General features: G+C 45.5%; 1 protein-coding gene across 3 annotated transcripts; it reads left to right on the top strand.

Moving 5' to 3' along the window:
• The first annotated feature begins 447 nt into the window (after positions 1 to 447).
• On the top strand, positions 448 to 18,550 carry KATNB1 (katanin regulatory subunit B1). Of its 3 annotated transcripts, none has more exons than XM_009487089.2 (19): positions 448 to 527; positions 3,197 to 3,327; positions 5,474 to 5,591; positions 7,371 to 7,471; positions 8,009 to 8,050; positions 8,735 to 8,818; positions 10,076 to 10,191; positions 10,723 to 10,794; positions 11,053 to 11,203; positions 11,636 to 11,823; positions 11,948 to 12,078; positions 12,847 to 12,897; positions 13,072 to 13,148; positions 13,809 to 13,928; positions 14,868 to 15,017; positions 15,583 to 15,659; positions 16,076 to 16,150; positions 16,843 to 16,959; positions 17,577 to 18,550. In XM_009487089.2, exons 1-19 carry the CDS (start codon positions 488 to 490, stop codon positions 17,707 to 17,709), a joined length of 1,974 nt encoding a protein of 657 aa, XP_009485364.1. In that variant the 5' UTR covers positions 448 to 487; the 3' UTR covers positions 17,710 to 18,550. The 3 variants fall into 3 exon arrangements, with proteins under 3 accessions (XP_009485364.1, XP_075571043.1, XP_075571044.1); XM_075714928.1 differs by having other exon boundaries at positions 13,072 to 13,152; positions 13,819 to 13,928; XM_075714929.1 differs by lacking the exons at positions 15,583 to 15,659; positions 16,076 to 16,150; positions 16,843 to 16,959; positions 17,577 to 18,550 and having other exon boundaries at positions 11,930 to 12,078; positions 14,868 to 15,130.
• Positions 18,551 to 19,631: the final 1,081 nt, after the last annotated feature.

The raw sequence follows: 19,631 nt of genomic DNA, 5'->3' as shown, positions 1-19,631 counted from the left end.
ACCCAACGTTCAAGTGTCCCTCTCGGCAGCTCCAGGTGCCGCCCGCTGCTCCTCATCGCCCGGTGAGGCTGCGGCGGCCCGAGGAGCGCTTCCAGCCCGCCCCCCGGCACTGCCTGCGGGGCTCTCCGCTGGCCCGTCGCTACTGTGATGGTCATCAGTGGTGAGGCCTCGCCCCGCGCTGTTGCCGAGCTGGGTGACGGGCTAGGCCCCCCCGCCCCCTGCCCGCCGCCTCGGCGCGGCCTTCCCGCTCCCCGGCCCAGTGTAGCGCGGGCGTCGCCGTAACCCCGGCGTGTGGTTTTTTTTGCCTCCAGGGCGGCGCTGCGGGGACGCGGGTGAGGAGTAGGTCCCGGGGAAGCTCGAGTGGATGGCCCGGCAGCGGTAGGACGCGCCGGTGGAGAGGCGGCCCAGGCAGGGCCAGGCGGCAGAGCCTCGCTGGGGGGAAGAAGGCGCTTCTGCCCTGCCCGTCGGAGAGGCGCCGTGCTGAGCCATGGCCGTGGCCTTCACCACTAAGACGGCGTGGAAGCTGCGTGAGTGTCGTCGGGCTGCCCTCCCGAGGAAGGCAGAGGAGTTTCCCCAGCTGGAAGCGGGATGGAAGAGGCAGTTTGTGATAGGAACCAGCTAATCCTTGTCTTGGGTGTGGGTGCCCTGGCCCTCTTTCCAAGTTGCTGACGGGAATTTTTAATGCCTAGAAATCCTTTTTGAAAACATAGCAGCATAGCAGAATAGCATAGAGCCTTGCCATTGCTATTTTCAAAGGGTCATGGCCTGTATTTTTTCTGATTAGTTGCTGTAATGCTATCCTAAATTTCTAGCTAACCCCACATGACTCTCATGTAGTACAAGAACAATCAAGGGAGTGATGGAAACCCCCTTCAGAGCCCAGGCTGCACCAACCTTCCCTTGGTGTCAGGTTAGCCTGTTCGGGGTTGTCCTTCACTGCTGCTTACTTGAAGGTGCACTGAGGTCTTTGCTGCAGGAGGGATGAGGTGATCTTTGCAGGGCCTGTATGTATTCTCTTGAAATTGCCTTGCAAGGGACAGTAAGAATCTGCCACTTTTATATCCATTATTTTTCCACAGAAGGAGCAGAAAACAGTTACTTTAAACAGAAGCAGTTTCTAGCTGCTCTACTGGTCACTGATGAGTAATGTCATTGGGACTGTTGAGGAATGCTTAGAAACAATGGGAAGTGATTGGTTGTTCAGAAGTGCAGGCTTTAGACCAGTGATTTGAGGTCTAGAAATTGGCTAGTAGAAATATGGTCTCCTTGACTGGTAACACATTAAGGGAGCTGAGATAATCGACTTGGTAATTTCATATCTTCAGCAGAAAGCAAGTTTGCTATGTTTTCATTCCATCTCTGAAACTCCAGTTATAGGAAAAGCTGGAAATCAATCAATCTCCGTTCTCTTTTAAGTGGGCAGAAGTTCTTGATCTTCATTTTTGCTAGGCTCTGCCCCATCTTAACATCCTCTTTAGAGCAAGAAGCGTTCTGAATATTAGAAATGTTTCAGCGATACTAATTAGGAGCTTAGTATTACTGAGCTGGTGGGTGGTATCTGGTGATGAATACTCCATTTAAAAAAAAAAAAAAGTTTGTGGATTTAAGGAAATTAGCATTTCACCAAGGGAGAGGATGATGCTATCTGGCCAAGGCTGGCATCAGGTTATAACCTGGCTTTTAGGAACAGAAGGCTGAATGCTTCAGCAATGACTTTTAAACTTACAATATATTATTAAGAATGAAATCAAGAGGAGGGAAAAAGTGGAGCTGCTGACGTGCTCATTTCAGCAGCAATGCTCAGCATCTCTCCTTTCAATTTTAACTAGTGAGTTGGTCTATTAATATTAATTGTACTGTTTGTTACTTCAAGTCTGTGTATACATACACACTTTATTTTAGCATTGTCTTATGGAAGATTGGTCTTTCAACACAACACAAGCATTCTTTTCAGTTTTGCCCTTCTCTGTAATGTATGGTCCAGTTACCTTTGTAATTTGAAAGGTGTTTCTCCAGCTAAAGTGAAAGTTGCGCAGTTTTGCTTTCAAAAAAGCACTCTGGGAGCTTGAGATCAAAGTACCTGTAATTATTATCACAGCTGTCTAATATCCTTTTGGATTAGTGTTGCGTGTAAAGTGATCAAATTGCTCCTCCCACCAAAACGATCCGAATGAAAGCTGAATTGATTGCTACCTAGCCTTTTTACAAAAAAGTTTCATAACTATTAAGCATGCAAATCCCGTGAACTTTCAAAGAAGAGAACTGTAGGAGGAAGAAATGGGTAAATACATCTGCCAAAAGTCCCTGCCAAAAATTTGAGTGGATTTAAAAATCCACTGTGAAAATCAGATGTCTAAGCAAAGATGCTTAGATGGTTTCTCTTTTGCCCCGAACTTGTTTCTTTACGATGAAGCTTCCTTGGAGTTCTGTCTTTGTGAAGTCCCCTCTGTGTCAGAGCTTCACCTCAGCCCCCAGTTTTTTAACAGTCTTTTAGTATCAATCGCATTTGTTCTTTTGTGCACTTTTGGATATATATTTATCCTTCCTTTGTCACAATGTCACACTTTGCATTGCTAAGTTTCACCTGTGTTACATAGTGGGAACATAGCAAAGCCTCTGCCAAAGCTCAGAGAAGGGAGCTCCACCTATCCCTGCTGCTGAGTCTGACTTTTTTTCTGTGTAAGGTAACAAACTGTACTGCTAATCTGCCAGTTCCTCTCAGATTGGACAGTCTGCTGCTGCTGCTTTCTAGAACAGGATTACAGGGCCTTTCACTAGATGACTCTGGCTGCTGCGTATTATTGCAGCTTCTCAGACAGCTCAGCTTACGGACACCCACCTGGGTGCAGAAGGTAAAGCAGCTTCTGTGAGCAGGTCGCCACAGTTGAGCAAATCTTTAAAAGCTAGTGAGCTGCTGGATAATGAGAGAAGAGGCTTTTGTAAGTCACATGAGCGTTGGAGTTGTGAAGCTTGGTCAGCAAATGCCTTAGGTACAGCAGGCAGAGCCAAGAAGGACTGTTTCAAGCAAGATAACAGTGTGACTTCTTATCTGAACTGTGGGCTGCTGCAGCTTGTCCAGTGGAAACTGCAAAGTTTTTCTGGAGGAAGAATATTTTTTTTTTTTAGTCCTCTGGGAGGGATGGCTTGGAAAATTGTTATAATAGTCCGTAATAACCGTTTGCTTTGTTTTGTGCAGAAGACATCACAGCTCACAGCAGCAATGTATCCTCGCTAGTCCTGGGGAAAAGTTCAGGCCGGCTGCTGGCAACTGGAGGAGATGACTGTCGGGTCAACATATGGTCAGTTAACAAGCCCAACTGCATCATGGTAAGAAGAGGCCTGTTTTCAACTTTTGGGGGATGGGAATATTAATTCTGAGGTATGGAGGGTGGGGAATGAGGGAAAAGATTGTTGAGTTTGTAGCCTGTGAAACTTGTGAATAGAGTTTAACAATGCAAAGCTGGGTGACTGGATTCTAGCTAAAGATAGGGACAGAATTTGGTAACTGGTGAGACCACTGCTCCAGAGAGAACCTGGGATGGATGGCTGCTTCAGCTGGGCCAGTGCTTGCTCAGATAATGAATATTATGCCTTCTGTTACCAGGCTACAGGTAATTTAAAAGCAGAGTTGTGTACAAGATCAGCTAGTTTTATAGTGCAAGCTACAGGGGCTAATTTTATACCCTGGAGTTTGCCCTCACAGCAGGAAACATCTCCAGCAGGATGCGTTCCCACAGTCACTAACTGTCAGCACAAAGTTTGTCAGAATAGTGTGCTAACTTGCCTGTAGGCTGGGGAAGAGTAACGCTGGGTGCAGCGTGTTCGAAAGAGTAGGGTTACCCCAGTAGTAATCACTAAAGCGCACTATAACTATATTTAACAGATGTCTATCTTGCATAGCTTTTGCTTTGAGCGAGTGTTGTGGAAAACCATCTTTAGCAAGTGTCCCTTGTCACTTGTTTAATTAACACCACAATAATGTTGTGTTATGGAAGGCATTTCTCTAGCCAGTATGAACCTTGTGAGGAAGAAATCAGGAAAGTAGGGTCAAAAAGGCTAAAAGGAGAATATGTCTACTTTTATTTTTCCACTCATTTACTGAGGTCAAGTATAAAGAGATTGAAATGGGTGCAAAAGGAGGTGCTTCTCTTTGGCAGTGCTGTGCTGCTTGCATAGTGTAGTTAAGCTGTGCCTTTCCAGGCTCTTGGTGGTGGCATGACAGTAGTTTGAAAACAGAGTATTGCCTTCCACGAGAAGAAGGTTGAAGGACTAAATACCTCCGTACCCTTTCTGTGGGAGCAGAGAGCTGTAGCTCTCCTGCGCTTCCTGGGAACCACAGATGTTAGAAGCTGGTGTTTCTGAGTGGCAGGGACTGACTGGAGCTGCTGAAGACTTGTGCCATCCTTGTATATCAAAAGAATCTTGATTTTTGGGGTTGTGCTGTATATTTTGTCCTCTGAAATTCATCTTTAGTGTTTATATTGTTAGGATTCCAGAAGTTTACGTGTTGGGGAAGAGGAAGAAGATGAACTTTTCAAGTAGCATTGTGACTTGGTTCAAGTTTGAGCTCTGTTTCTCACTAAGCAGTGACAGTTGCAGCTGTAGACTATGTAGAGGATTTCAGCTGCATGTGAAATCCTAAGAAAGCCCCATCAGAACAGACAGCTTTCAACTGGCATTGCCAGCCTCTGTACATGTGTGGGAGGCACAGAGCTAGGTTAGCTATTAAAAAGACCTGTTTGAGGATGGAGTAAAGCCTAGAATATTGCTTAATTGACAAGCAAAAAGTCTGCAATAGCGGTATTGGTTTTCTAGGGCTCGTTTTAAATATTCATGTATTTTAATTAAATACTGACCTTTTCAAAATACTTAATGTAATTTGGAAGCTTTTAGATGCTCAAAGTTGAAAGGAACTGCATACATGTGAATTACTACCTTATGCCTCAAGTTAATACTTCAGTAATAGCACCATGTTATCAGTGTGACATCCATTGCTGGCAGCAACATATGGCTCCTTGCTTATGTGAAGGTTTCAAAGTAGTCCTGCTTTTGCTCCTGCTTTGATTTTGTAACCAGTTCATGACACTTACGTGACCCATTTAGAGCAAACACAGTGCTATTGTGCTTGCACAGCATAATTTTTATAATGTAAGCATGTGTCAACCTTGTCTGGGCATCCACACCTAATGTTTAACTACCCATGTCTTTGTTGATGCATCCTTTAAAAATTAGTCAGTGTGCCCCAGAAAGTGGGATAAGGTGGAAGATACGTGCACAGTGCTATATGCACTGATGGTCTTTAGGGTGCTCTACCATACTGGTAGCTGATGAAGAGCAAGGATTAGTGGCACAACCAGGTGGCCCCAACTCATGGCTAAATACTTAAGTTACCAATCGAGTATGAAACATACCATTGTGGACAGGGCTGTGTCAGTAGCTGTTGATTGTGACTCTTTTTTGGTTTTCTTTGCAGAGCTTGACAGGCCATACAACACCCATTGAGAGCCTGCAGATCAATACGAATGAGGAACTCATTGTTGCAGGGTCCCAGTCAGGGTCCATTCGAGTTTGGGACCTGGAAGCTGCCAAAAGTATGTTTCCATGAGTGTTCACTTCTGTGAATGCATGCTTTTTGGAATATCGTTATGCTTATATCTATGCTGACCCAGAAGGTTCCCAACTTAAGAAAGAACAGGAGCCTGGCATTGCTTTCATCTTAATTTCCATCCCTCTTAGAGTGCTTTTATGCACTTCCTTCTGAGACTGTAGAGCTGTGTATGCATGCTCGAGCAGAAGTTTGTATGTGTATTGTGGAGACTGATTTGAGGAACTAGTTTCTAGGTTTTGACCTGAGTGTGGTGAAAACGGTATTCCAGATCAGGTTCCATGCATGCATAGAGTAACTAGGCATACAGAATTTGTATTCAGTGTCTCAGCTTAAAATTGTCAACCCTAATAAAAGGATCTAAAATCAGATTGGAAGTTTTAAGTATATTAGGTTCTGCACAAGTCCAGGAATCCCTTGCTTGCTGACTTCTTGTTCTCATTCTTAGGTTCTAACTTTTCTTTTTTTCCTCAAGTGATTTTTCTCCTCTTCTGCTCTTGCATGGGCATATAAATAGACAAAGACCTAATTTTCAATAAATCGTAAAAGTGATGAACTCATCGAGCTCTGATCCTTTAAAGGCCAACTGTTGAGTCATGCTTTGTTTACTGTGTTTTTCTCAAATCCTAAAACAAGTTTGCAAAGGTATCATGAATCACTTCAGTGCATTCCAGCAGGAATACCATAAAATGACTGAACATTTCTTATAGGTTGCTACTTGTTCATAGAAAGAATGTGTAATGAAAATAGACTTATACCAGCTGAGCTAAGAAGGCAAGCAGCAGGTGGCATAAATAATAAAAAGCACTTTTGTCATTCAGACGGTTAGAATCAGTTCAGTTATAAAATAGTTTGGCTCTACCAGTGGAGTGTAAATGATCTGGCTGAATTTATTAGGAGACCTATGAGCCAGTGTCTGTGCAAATGACCACTCCAGGTCTGGCTCAAGAGCCATCAGACTCTGCCAGATGACAGATGAAGAAGAGAGATTGCCCTTGTTATTATCTGAGCAATTTTTCTTCCTCAAAGTTGAGTTCTGCATTTGTCTCTGTTTTCAGAGATACGGTGTACCAGTTCTGCTGGTCCTTTCTGGTTTCCAGAATTACAATGGGTGTTACTTGGTTGATGACTTGCTGAAACACTGTGATCCTTTCTTTGTCTCATGCTTCCTAAGCATCCTTTCCTGGTCTTTGGGATGCTTCTTGCAAGGGGCAATTGAAGGAGTCCAGGGCGAATTTCGGAACCGTAGAGGTAGAAGTCAGGCTTGCGCTCAGATGGGGGTGCAGAGTCCTGAGAAAGGGTCTGTCTAATAGCTGCAAGGTGAATGATGTAGGCAATCAAATGTCCTTTTCAATTCCTGGCTAAACTGTCTGCCCGCCCCCTTTTGCTCTCTTTGTAGCAAGTGGAAAGATACGATGCCTGACACCTGCCTCAAAGTGTGACTTTTTTCTTTATTTTCAGAATGGAGACCTTTGGAGTTTTATTCATAGTTTCCACACCTAAGGACAGGACTTTCATTAGGATCATTGAACATGATCCCTCTATTGCTGTTTTGTTGCATTGCAAGGCTAAAGTCAGAAACATTTTCATCAAATAATGTATACAGATGAATAAACAATATGTAGCATGTCTAATGTATGTTGTATTAGCATGTGTTAAATGGTGAGGATAGTATGGCTAAACATCTGCATGGTGTCTGGGGGAAATGAGTGACTAAATATTTGCTCCTTGTTCCTTCTCCCTGCTCTGCTGCTCCTTTCTCCAGTTCTTCGTACCTTACTTGGTCACAAAGCGAATATCTGCAGTCTTGATTTCCATCCTTTTGGAAGCTTTGTGGCATCTGGCTCTTTGGACACAAACATTAAGGTAAAACCCAGCTTCCCCTAGAGATTGCCCTCTTTACTTGCAGTATCTTTGTTTTGAAGAGTGCCCGAACATGGTTTGTGCCAAGCTGTTGGTAGATGCTGTACATCATCATTTCCATGTGTGTAGGCAGGTGTATTTGCAAATGCTTGTGAAATTCATGCATGTATTTTCACAGTGGTAGCTTGTGAGTGACTCCTCTGTGTGGAATGTGGCTCCAAGTAAGGTGCCAGCTGAGACCTGGCGTCAGCAAGCACAGATGTTGTGATTGCTGTGGATTGCATCTGCTTCATTAGGCTGGTATTTGACTGTAGGAACTGAGCTTCTATAGTAAAAAATACCTTACAGAAGTGATTCTCACTTGGGAAATTAGGTTAGGAAACACCCCTGAAGCAAACAGGAGTTCAACAGCCCCTTCAGTGTTTTCATTCTGCAGTGTCTATCAGCTTGGTGACGGGGAGAGCTCTTGTTCTGACAGGACTCTTGGGCTCCCCACACACTGCTCTGAGCATATCTTTTGTTTGCTTTTCTTCCCTGTAGCTCTGGGATGTAAGAAGAAAAGGCTGTGTCTTCAGGTACAAGGTAAAATGCTTCATTAGTTTTCAGGCAAAGAGGGGAGAAAGATTTCTATCAAGGACTTATAAGCACTTTAAGACTTGCTCACGTATAATTAACTTCCTAGTTTTCCAGTATGAAAATAAGATCTGCACGATTTGTGAAGTGGCCTGGCAAACCTCCGCAGGCCTCTGTGAACTGTATGTGAATATGAAATGGATAACATAGGAGTTAATGTACTATAGTCTGGTTGGCTTCAGTGGGGGATGGAGAGCATCCATGAGTGTTTCTTTATACTGTGACTGATATTGCCATGCAAGTCCCTGCTGCACTGAGATGGTTCTATTCTTTGGGCCTTTTTCTACCCAAAGAACTTGCTGTATATTAATTTCATTTAGAAACCAACTTAATGGCGCAGCACTTCTATCTGACCACCAATAATCTGTATAATTTAAAATTGATTCATACTAAATTAAGCCAGATCTGTATTTACCATACTTAAACTGATACCAGAAATGTCTAGATGAGAGCGATTACAAGCATTTAGTGTGGATGGGTATAGCTCTTGACTGTAGTGTTTAGTGTTCTGCGAGCTGTGGACTCTGTGAAACAGTTACTTTATTTTATTATATTGTCTAGGATTGAAAGACAAAAGCCAGAAGTGCCTCTAAAAGAAGGGGAAAAAAGTACTATTTGTTTTTCTCATTTCAGGGTCACACAGAAGCAGTTCGATGTCTCCGCTTTAGTCCTGATGGGAAATGGTTAGCCTCTGCTGCTGATGATCACACTGTAAAGGTAATTTATTGTGACACTCGCCTTATGTGCTTGTGGCACATAGGAATGCTGGGATTGTCTTTTTACCAGGCATTACCAGCACTCACTCATAAACACCTGTAGTTCATTAGGCAGCTGGCTGAGCCCTGTGGCTTTGCAGGGACCAGTCTGTTTGAGGATCATGTCCAGTGGCACACAACACGTAGAAAGGAGCTGCATGCTTTGAAATGCACTTATCCAACAGACATGTTGGCACTATGCACATGAAAGATCAAGTTTTGATGGTGGTAGAGTTGTGATACCTGAACATTGGCCTCAGTTGTCTTGGTAAACGTTACAGAATGAGTTGTCCACAGCACATTGTTTCACTATACCAATTTCTGGCTCTGTTCAGTTAATTCAGTAGGAGTGTGTTATCATACACATTACAGCCAGAATAGTTGATGCAAACTGACCAAGGGGCTATTCCATACCATATGACGTCATGCTCAGTATATAAACTGGGGGGGGTTGGCCAGGGAGCTGCGATTGCTGCTTGGGAACTGTCTGGGTATCGGTCAGCAGGTGGTGAGCAATTGCATTGTGCATCACTTGCTTCGTCTATTATTATTATTATTATTATCATGATTGTATTGTTATTATTATCATTACTATTTTACTTTATTTCAATTATTAAACTGTTCTTATCTCAACCCAGGAGTTTTTCTCGCTCTTACTCCTCTGATTCTCTCCCCCATCGCATTGGGGAAAGTGGAGTGAGTGAGCGGCTGCATGGTGCTTAGTTGCTGGCTGGGGCTAAACCACGACACACATGATTATCAGTCTGAAAATTGCTGTCAGGACTGAGAGGAGCAAGAGAAGGAATTCAGAAAAGTATTGACTGAAGCAGTGACTTCAGTTGTTTCAGATGTGGTATGGAGGAATGTGCACGAGGGACTGATTTTTGTTTTCAGCTTCACATGAAATCTGATCAGTCATTTCACTCTGGATTGTTCAGTAGAGGCTAGAGCACAGGAAGAATGAATTGCTAAGGGATTCAGAGCTTTTGGATTTTTGTTTGTTTGCTTTTGAGATACAATCTGTGGGGAAAGGTGCAACTGCTGTATTTTATCCCAGTCTCTAAATATAACCCAGAAACTTCTAGGGGTCAAATTAAATAGAAAATTTAAAAGAGAATGCCAGAAAAAAAAAGTTGCCAGTACAAGGAAATCGGAAGTGTATTGGAATTCTCTAACATTAAATCTTTTAAAGAGTCTCTCTGTTCTTTCTTTCTTCCAGCTGTGGGATCTGGCTGCTGGGAAGATAATGTTTGAGTTTACAGGACATACTGGCCCAGTAAACGTTGTTGAATTCCATCCCAATGAATACCTTTTGGCTTCTGGCAGCTCTGACAGGTACATAAGGGGAGGGAGAAAGAAGGGAATTGTGTATGTTGGTTCCCTTTCCTGATGCCCTTCCTTTTAGGGACGTGGTAAATAGGAATGTCACACAATTCAAACCTGCCATTGCAAGAGCCTGATGTCTAGCCAGCAGCATGTTACATCTGTGACGTGCAGAACATGGAGATCTTGCCTTCTCATCCAAAATTGATGGCCCCTTCTACCACACTAGAAAACAATGCGATAGCCTCAAGCATCTCACTAAGCCAACTGACATCCCATCTGAACAGTGAGCAGTACTGCTCAGCTAGCAGGGTGTCCTCTTAGCTCTGGGTCATCTCTAAATACCTATTCATATCTAGAGCCTCTAAACGTCTGTGGCTGGATTCACGGATCTTAGCTAGACTAGCCTTCTGTGTAGGTTCATCATATGTGCACAAGAGTGAAAGTCATTCTAGCTATTAGCATATTATTCCAATACTGGATCCTACAGCAGATTTCTAGAGGGATGAGCAATGATATTTGTTCTGTTTCGTGTGTGTACAGGACTGTTCGGTTCTGGGACTTGGAGAAATTTCAGGTTGTGAGCTGTATTGAAGAGGAGGCTACTCCTGTCAGGTATATTAAATTCCTACTGCAGTGTACTAGACAGAGACTAAAGTGGGGATGAGGGGAGGATTTCCTGAAAGAGAGACTTTACTGGGGAGAAGTTTGGGCTGTCAGAGATGCTGCACAGGTGAACGCCAGATCGGTAGGTTCATCGTTAGAAACAGGGCTGGAGGTGTTCAATGAAGTCAGGGGTACAGCCCTAGGGTCCTTGTGGGACAGAGCAAGGTTGGGAAGCTGTGCGTAATTCTCCACCTGCCTTCCTCCCAGGTGTGTGCTCTTCAACCCAGATGGCTGCTGCTTGTATAGTGGCTTCCAGGATTTGCTGCATGTGTACGGCTGGGAGCCAGAGCGCTGTTTTGATGTGGTCTCAGTGAACTGGGGAAAAGTAGCTGACTTATCTATCTGCAACAATCAGCTGGTAAGCCACTGCTCCTGAGGAGTGGGGGAGGTGGCTGCAAAACACAAGATAAAATTCTCCTGCCTCCTTGCAGGCCTTCTGACCTTTAAGCTTATGTCTGACCGTAAGTCACCAGGGCTTGCAGTATGCCCAGCACTTAGAGAGCTTGTGTGCTTTTGCTTTCAGCAGCCTCGTGCTCTGCTTCGTCTCTCTTTTGGCTTCTGGAGGAAAGAACTGGGGCTTGGTTTGACCAGTATTTAGAAACTATGCTTGGAAAAAGTTTTATCATAACCTTTCATAAAACATTGGCAGCTTCAAACTGAAAAAACTAAAGCACTGAACTGAGAAATTCTCAGGCATGGTCGCTCAGGGTTACTCCATCATGCCTGTTCTCAAAAAGGCTGGCATGTGCCCTGCTCCCTGGTGAATTACCTTGATCTTTTGCCTCTGCAGATAGGAGTTTCCTTTGCGCAAAGCACGGTCTCTTCCTTTGTTGTGGATCTCAGCAGAGTCACAAAGTCGTGTTCCATTCCTCATGGGCTGATCAGGGACGATGAGCCTCTTGTGCTGCCTGCCCCCACGGGGTCCTCCCTTCGCCGCATCTATGACAGGCCCTCAACTAGCTGCAGCAAGCCACAAAGGTAAGGGAATCTGCTGGCTTGTTGAATTTCAAGATTTTTAAGGAAATGTACAAGGAGCTTAGTGCTCACTCTCTCTGACAGAATCCATATAACTTGCCCTTGACAGCATTTCTTTCCACAGCAGAGTGAAACACAGTTCAGAGAGTGAGAGGCGCAGTCCCAGCAGTGAGGATGACCGGGATGAGAAGGAATCAAAGGCTGAGATCCAGAACCCAGAGGATTACAATGAGATCTTCCAGCCCAAGAATGCTATCTGTCAGTACCAGGGTTTATTGTGCTTTTGAGTGTTGTTTGGATTAGAGCTGTAGGCGCTAAACTGGTTTTCAGTAGAGCTGAGCTTTGGCTTACTATAATAGAGGCTTCACCTGTGATTGGTAGAGTTTAGTTAGTTCATGTTGGTGAACTGCTGGAAGGTGGCACCTTTACTAGGGTGCAGTGACGTCTGGTCAACGCCTGGCTCAGAATCCAGAGCTCCACTGTAAGCATGCTGTCTTCCTGTCCTGATTATAAAGGACTACTGTGTTACAGGATCTTTATTAACTTAGAATTTTGGTATGTCTAAAATCAGCAGCCTACACTGAAGAATGAAAGGCAAAATGTTTTGTTTTGTTTTTTTTTTTTTTAAAGCAGAGATTGTTGTTTAGGAGGCATTATGTAAATGAGAAAAATTAGATACTCTAAGGAATTACTAGTCATTATTTTGATTTACTTATGTAAATCAATTTAGCGGGAGGTGAATTTTTTTTAATATAATTTGTTGTGACAGCACCTTTTCTTGTGCTTCACACTTCTACAGCAGCAATGAACTACATGGGTCAGTTTTGTCCCTCTCATCCGTGAAGGCTGAAAGCCTAAACTCAACAATAATGTCAAGGTCTGAAGGAGGCAACTCTGCTTGCTGTATCACTGATTGCCCTAATCTGTGGAGTTGTTGGAGATCTCCCAGCTCCAAGGTTGACCTATCACTAATCTGTAGCCGTGGATGCTCCTTCGTTTGTTTATTTTTTCTCCCTCTTTCTGTAGGTCGAACTCCTCCTCAAAACAATGAGCCCTTTCCAGCCCCTCCTGAGGATGGTGAGTATGAAAATGACCCCTTGGTGGGAATGGTGTTAATGGCCCTCAAAAGAGGGAGAGCTGCATGTCTGCAGAAACAACTACTTGTAGTCTAGCTATACAGAACCTTTGCTCACAGTTTCTCTTTAAAGGAGTAATCAGTTTCTGCTTTCCCACTTTCTTCCATCTTGGTAGAGCCCGTAACTGCAAAGGAAGCAGTGAAGTCCAGCCAAGCTGCAAATGTCCAGACCCCGCTGCCAAAGCAAGAACTTGTATGTACTGTATGATCTGTTAATAGCTGTTCATGCTCCCACTGTGAAAGATATGTGAGTGCTGGAGACTTTACAATTTCTAATCAAGCTGATTCTTTTACTGAAGAGCAGTAAAAGTGCAGCTCCAGTCTTTGTCCTGCCCTGTGTCTTGCCTGAGCAGTAGAATCGAAGGCCAAGCCTCCCACAGGCAATGGCTCTATTGCTTTTGTTTGCTTCTCGCACTTGCAGTAGTGTTTCTCCTTGCATCTCAAAATGGGGGCACTCTGAAGGGAACCGAGTGCCAGATTTCTGCAAGTGCTTGAACTGAGTCTATTTTGTATCCAAAATTGCAAGCAGCCAATGGGCCAGGATGCTTATACTGGCTTCTTTAGAATTCTCTCTTTTCCTTCAGGCTGGCCACGGCCCGTTGCCCTAATTTTAGATGCTGATAACGACAGCACTTGGCACTTCTGCTGGGGCATCTCCATGTTCTTTGCAAATCTTAATTGCATCTTGATGTGTATCTGACAGATACTTTATTGCCTCTTAAACCATGCTAGCAAATTGTAAACTACTTCTGCATTAGGACCTTGCTGTAAGAGGAAAGCGGGTCAGGAAAAAGGGTATCAGACTAGGGCCAGATTGTTGCTGCTAGAGCTTTTATCCCAATTTCTCCTGTAGCCTGATCCAGTTCAGAGGCCACCTATTGCCTCCTCAACTCCTTTGACCAGAACAGAGCCGTCAGTGATTCCTGCAGCCAGGAATGAGCCCATTGGCCTGAAGGCCTCTGACTTTCTACCAGTAAGTGTCTCTGGACGAAAGTTTCCAGCCAGTGTCTGTGTTGGGTGGCATCAGAAAGGGGGTTCTCTGAGGTGCAGAAGAGTGTCTTAGGTGCTTTCTGCAGCCTGCAGTCCTCAGTACTGAATGACAACATGTTACCTTCTGCCTCCCAACTGCTTTGACTTGCAGTTCCTGTGGAATTAGCACCTCAGGGTTGCTGGACCCAGCCCCCATTGCAATTGACAGCAGGCTGCTGTGAACACAGCAGTGTTGATCCATGCTCACGAATAATGTGTTATCAAAGCAAGGGATGAGACAGACACTGAACAATTCCACATGCTAGACAGTGATTCATTTAGAAAATTGGTGTCTGCCATGACACATACATAATTATTTCAAGAGTCTTTCCCTCTTGCATCTTGGAGGCCTCTTGGCCTCACTCAGGAGGGTCCCTGTCCCAAAAAGGGAGAAGGAACAGAGCATCCTCGTGATCCCAAACTCTAAATGTGAGCAGAGGAAGAGAGATTCCAGCGTGGTGTGGGCAGGAATCAAATTGAGAATCTAATAAATTGTGTAAGATTTATGCTTTGTAATAAAATTTGTTGATTTCAGATGAACATTTCACATAAAAAACAGAGTTTGCATGAAAACATTTCTTCATCAAAACATACTGGTTTTGAAAGATTACTTTTAATTAACTTTTTTGAATTTTGAGCGTTTTTCCAAAGCTTCAAACATGTTTGGGATTGACACAGTAAAAGAGGTAAAAGGGAAGTAGCTGAAATCAGAACAAATTGAGTGTTTACATTTCAAAATGTTTATAAAACAATCTGCAAGCAAGTCGGTATTTCCTGTCCCTCCATACACCAAAATTAGCTCTCACCTAGGCCAGAGAAAGCTCCTACCCTTCAGTCCCATCCTGCCCTGTTGCCGCTCCTCCATTGGTGTCTGTACTTTCAGGCTGTGAAAAACCAAAGCCAGACTGAGCTCGTGGATGAGGAAGCCATGTCCCAGATCAGGAAAGGCCACGAGACCATGTGTGTGGTACTCACCAGCCGCCACAAGAATCTGGACACCGTGCGGGCTGTATGGAGCTCCGGTGACATCAAGGCAAGGAGGATAGATTTAGACTGGATATGAGGAAGACATTTTTTACAATGAGGGTGGTGAGGCACTGGAACATGTTGCCCAGAGAGGTAGTGGAGGCCCCATCCCTAGAAACATCCAAGGTCAGGTTGGCTGGGGCTGTGAGCAACCTGATCTAGTTAAAGGTGTCCCTGCTCACTGCAGGGGGGTTGGGCTAGATGATCTCTAAAGGTCCCTTCCAACCCAAAGCATTCTATGATTCTGTGTGTAGATACTTGAGGCTTATGAGGGAAGCAACTGAACAGCTCTTTTGGCTTGTCTGGGGCCGCTTCTGCCTCTTACACAATATGCAGGGTCTCACAGTGTTCGTCCACAGGAGTGCACCACAGAGTGCTGCTGTGTCCCACCTGCAGTTGAATGATCACAAAGAAACATGGAGAAAACATTTTGATACAAGAGTTATCTTCTCTTCACTAGCCAACTCCATGTTTCCTCCGCCTTGTTTTTGAAGAGCGGCACTTGATATTAATTGCTTTAATCTAGCCAGTTTGAGCTGTGCAATAGCTGATTTCTTCCCCTTTTCTCTCAGAACTCCGTGGACTCTGCAGTGGCGATCAACGATCTGTCTGTTGTCGTGGACCTCTTGAACATTGTCAACCAAAAAGCGTGAGTCCTGGATGGGGGCTGCCCATGGGATACCCAAGAGCCATCTGGCTGGTGTTAGGAGTGCTGCATTCTACCTGCATTGTGTCCAGTGGGCCATGGCAGTGTGAAATGTATATGTTGTAGTCAGATCTTTAAGTCTGCAGTGCCAGTAACTGCTGGAGTTGTATGGGGCCTTTTCTGTAGGCAAATGATGTCTCGCAAGGAAATCGAAGTCTTAGGGCTTCATAAAGTGATTCTGCTGAGTCAGTAAAATATGTCAGAACCTGCAACGTTCTATCACAAGGGGGAGTCAGTGAACTTGCTCAGTAAACTTGAGTGCCACTGTCTGGGCTTTTTTGCCAGAAAGCATTATTTGTGTTGACTCAGCCTTGTAAAGCCTCAGTCTCTGGTCTTAGAATGTGTCCTTTTCTTTCCAGGTCTCTCTGGAAGCTGGATTTGTGTACTATAGTCCTGCCACAGATAGAGAAACTACTCCAAAGTAAATATGAAAGGTGAGGCTCCAAGAACGTGGTGTGGTTGGGGGACAAGGTGTGGATATTCATAGGAGAGCTCCACTGGGTATTTTGTAGCTGAAAGAAAATCCTGAAAAATCACAGCAGGTACAGTATAATGCCAATACAACACCTGGAAAAGAGCAGTAGAGTTGCCAAATGTGTGTGGGAAAAGATATGGAAAGTGTGCATGAGCAAGAGCAGGATATTGAGATTTGGCATAGGTGTGTTGGATTGAAGGCAGTTCTGGCAGCCAGGAGCGGTCAAATCAATGTAGAACAAGTGGACTCTGTGGACTGATGGGAATGAAACTGTTGACTTTGGACAAGGGGAATGAAGTCCCGCAACAGCCTTGAGGTCACTTAAACCTCATCGTTAGGTGGCAAAAAATGCAGCCTCTCTTAAGATGGAGTTTCTGCCCTTCCTTCCTACCAGAAGAGAGGCTCCTGCCAAGTCCCCTCAGCAGGACATGTCTGCTCTTGAGCAGAAAGGTACCACTTAGCAGGGTATATGCCAGGACCTTTTGAAAAGGCTCACTTTGTCAGTCTTGACTTGAACCAAGACCAGATTACAGGTGGTGGAGGCGGGGTCATTTGAGTAGATTGTCTCCAGTGACTGGATGTGAGTGAGGGCTTTGTGCTGGTAGGAGAGGAGTGAAAGTCAAGTGGGACCTGATTCTGTTTGTCTTTCAGTTACGTGCAGACTGGCTGCACCTCCCTGAAACTCATTCTCCAGAGATTCCTGCCACTGATTACAGACATCCTTGCTGCACCACCTTCTGTTGGAGTGGACATCACCAGAGAGGAAAGGTAAGGCATTTACTCACCTCCACTTGCTCCCTTTTTGAACCAGCCTTTCTCTTGGGTGAGCTTTGCTCTTCGCCATCGAGGCTTTGATACTAGACTGGGCTTGCCTTCCCTTTTGTCTGCAAACATGAAACCCTCCTGCTCTGAGAAAAAGACCAAGGAGTGCTTTTCCCTCTGTCACTGTGTACTGAGTAATACCTAAACAAAGTGTGAGCATGTCAGGAGTAAAACCACCCTGTGGCTTCACCCTCTACCTCACAAGACACATGAGTTGTTAGCTGGGCCCTGGATTTCCAGTTCATTCACAGGATAGCTCTGTTCTGAGAATTGCCCCTGCCCCAAAACCAGCGTCTCCTTCCTCCCTGGACTTTACTGCCAAAGGGGAAAAGAGGAGTGAAAGAGCCCTTAGGTAGATGCCATTCTCCTGTGTCAGCAGGACATGGGCTGAATACATGGTGTTTCTGGCAAGCCATGCTCATGTTTCAGCCTCTTCCAGGCCATTTGCAGGGCTTATGTTTTCTTTTCTGCCCGAGTTGCATCTTTGGCACTACAGGAACAAGCACGTCTCTTAAGCAGCTGAGCATTCATTGCTGTGTATCTGCTGTCTGTTGTTTTTGCAGGCTTCATAAATGCAAGCTGTGCTACAAGCAGCTGAAAAACATCAGCAACGTTGTCAAGAACAAGTCTGGGCTCAGTGGCCGCCATGGTAGTGCCTTTCGGGAACTGCATCTCCTCATGGCTGTCCTGGAGTGATAGCTGCCGCCTCCTCATGTGCAAACACAGGTGGCCAAGCTCCCCTCTGCTCTTCATTTGGCTGGATTTCACCTCTCTCTGTGTGTCCATCCTCCCCCCCCACAGCACAGCAGGGAAGTGGAATCTAGCTGGCTGGTCACCTGCCCAGCCCCAGTGTCATCCAGTCCCAGGCTGAATGGAGGACCTGAGTGGAGAGATGCCTGTGCTGTGTGAGAGGACCTGGCTTGCAGAGGGCCCTGCAAAACCCCTGTAGAGAAGCAGCTTCATTTCAGCTCTTTATCTCAACATTAAGCTCTCAGCTGCTCTGTCTCTGTGTGCTGGCCTTTCCCTGATGGGAGGGCTCCGAACGTGCTATCACCCGTCCTTCACCCATGTGTGCTGTTGGTTCTTGTCGCTTGGCTCTGTGGGCTGGGGCTGGCTGGCCTCACTCTCTTTGTGCAATGCACTGAGGACTGCAGCATCCACCCCACAAAAGCCTGCTGTGGGGTGGAGTGCCCTTTCCCTGCAGAAGGGACTTCAACTGCCATGTGGGACTGGCCCCTTTGGCTTGCTTCATCAGACATGAGCCAGGACACCATGACACCATGCCTGGTGTAGTCTCAAGGACCTGTACCTAGAGAAGGCTCTCTCTTGTCTTCTCAGAAATCCCTGCTGGCACCCTGGGCCACAGAAGATTATTATCTTCAGACTGTTGCTGGGAACTGAGGTCTGCCTGGATCTGTTAAAATATGTGACTTAAACAGGACTTTATGTGTTTGCCTTTAGGGGTAGGGATTTGGGAGGGTGGAGGAACAGAGGGACATGGACTAATGTCTTTCTGTATTACTGGACCACCCTTAGAGGTGTCTCACACACACACCCCCCCACCCCCCCACCTCCCCCCCCCCCCCCCCATGTCTGTCAGAACCTTTCTGTCCCTCTTCTTTCTGGTGGGGAAAGAGGTTCCTGTTGGTGCTTCCCCTGCTCCTCCCAGCCTGTCTCCCATTTTATACACTGGAGCCTGTTCTCCGGGAAACTAACTTATAATGAATTTTATTAAAAGATTTGTAACTTTTTAAAAAAGTTTTGTTTAAATGTCTGAATCTCTTGAAGTACTGTTCACCCTTAGCATGGCTGCTGTGAGCATCCAGGGAAAGCAGGGCTCTTTTCCCTGCCTGTCCCATGGGGAAGCTGGCCATTCTCACCCTTCCTGCTGAGAGGCTGCAGTGAGCAAGTCGGAGAGATGGTGAGCGACAGCACTCACCATGTGGCTTGCTGAAACCCTGGGGGAGGCTTCACTATGCTGGGTAGTTCCCAGCCCAAAGAGCAGTGTCATTGTTTGTGGCTTGTCCTTTCCCTGGCCTGATGCAGATCTCCCCACCTGATCTCCAGCAGATCTCAATGTAGTGGCACACACGTGTGCAGTGCTTTGTCTATGTGGTTTTCTGTGAGCTCTTGAGCCAGGTGCTGATGTTTGGGGATGTAGGAGACTTTCAGGTGTGTATGGTGGGGCCAGCAGGAAACCTAAAGCCAATACCTACCTCACTGATACTTTGTCTAAACAGTCAAGTTTTAGGAACAAAGTGGAGCGTCCTGCTCTGCTCCATGGCTCTGGAGGAGGTGGCTCTGATGGTGGCTCACACAGCAAGAGGCCCTGGCAATGTACCATCGCAGGACAGCACGACTGGGGCTGAAGATGCTGCCTGCTTTGAGCACCAAGGAACTCATGGTGCATGTCCTGCCTGCACTGCAGCTGATTGCTGCCTCACCTAGGGGCTCTCTGGTGATAATCCGATGTCTGGACCTGAATGAAACGTGAAAAGGCTCTACCAGCCTCTTGCCTCTAGCCCTGAACAGCCCACAGAACTGTGAGAAGCATGAGATGGCGTAAGATGCTGCAGTGCTGGGGCTTGCTTAAGGTTTAACTCAATGTCCTGCTAATT

The sequence above is a fragment of the Pelecanus crispus genome, chromosome 8 (genome assembly GCF_030463565.1).
Source record: "Pelecanus crispus isolate bPelCri1 chromosome 8, bPelCri1.pri, whole genome shotgun sequence".
In the NCBI taxonomy this organism is placed as follows: Eukaryota; Metazoa; Chordata; class Aves; order Pelecaniformes; family Pelecanidae; genus Pelecanus; species Pelecanus crispus.
The sequence above is the reverse complement of the archived record's forward strand: the minus strand, read 5'-3'. Positions and strand labels throughout refer to the sequence as shown.

Bases quoted from the DNA above. Each gene is read 5' to 3' on its own strand.
- KATNB1 (XM_009487089.2), top strand. From the start codon at position 488: ATGGCCGTGGCCTTCACCACTAAGACGGCGTGGAAGCTGC. The intron at 11,204-11,635 runs GTAAGCCACTGC...TTGCCTCTGCAG, and splicing joins CTATCTGCAACAATCAGCTG to ATAGGAGTTTCCTTTGCGCA. The intron at 13,149-13,808 runs GTATGTACTGTA...TTTCTCCTGTAG, and splicing joins CGCTGCCAAAGCAAGAACTT to CCTGATCCAGTTCAGAGGCC.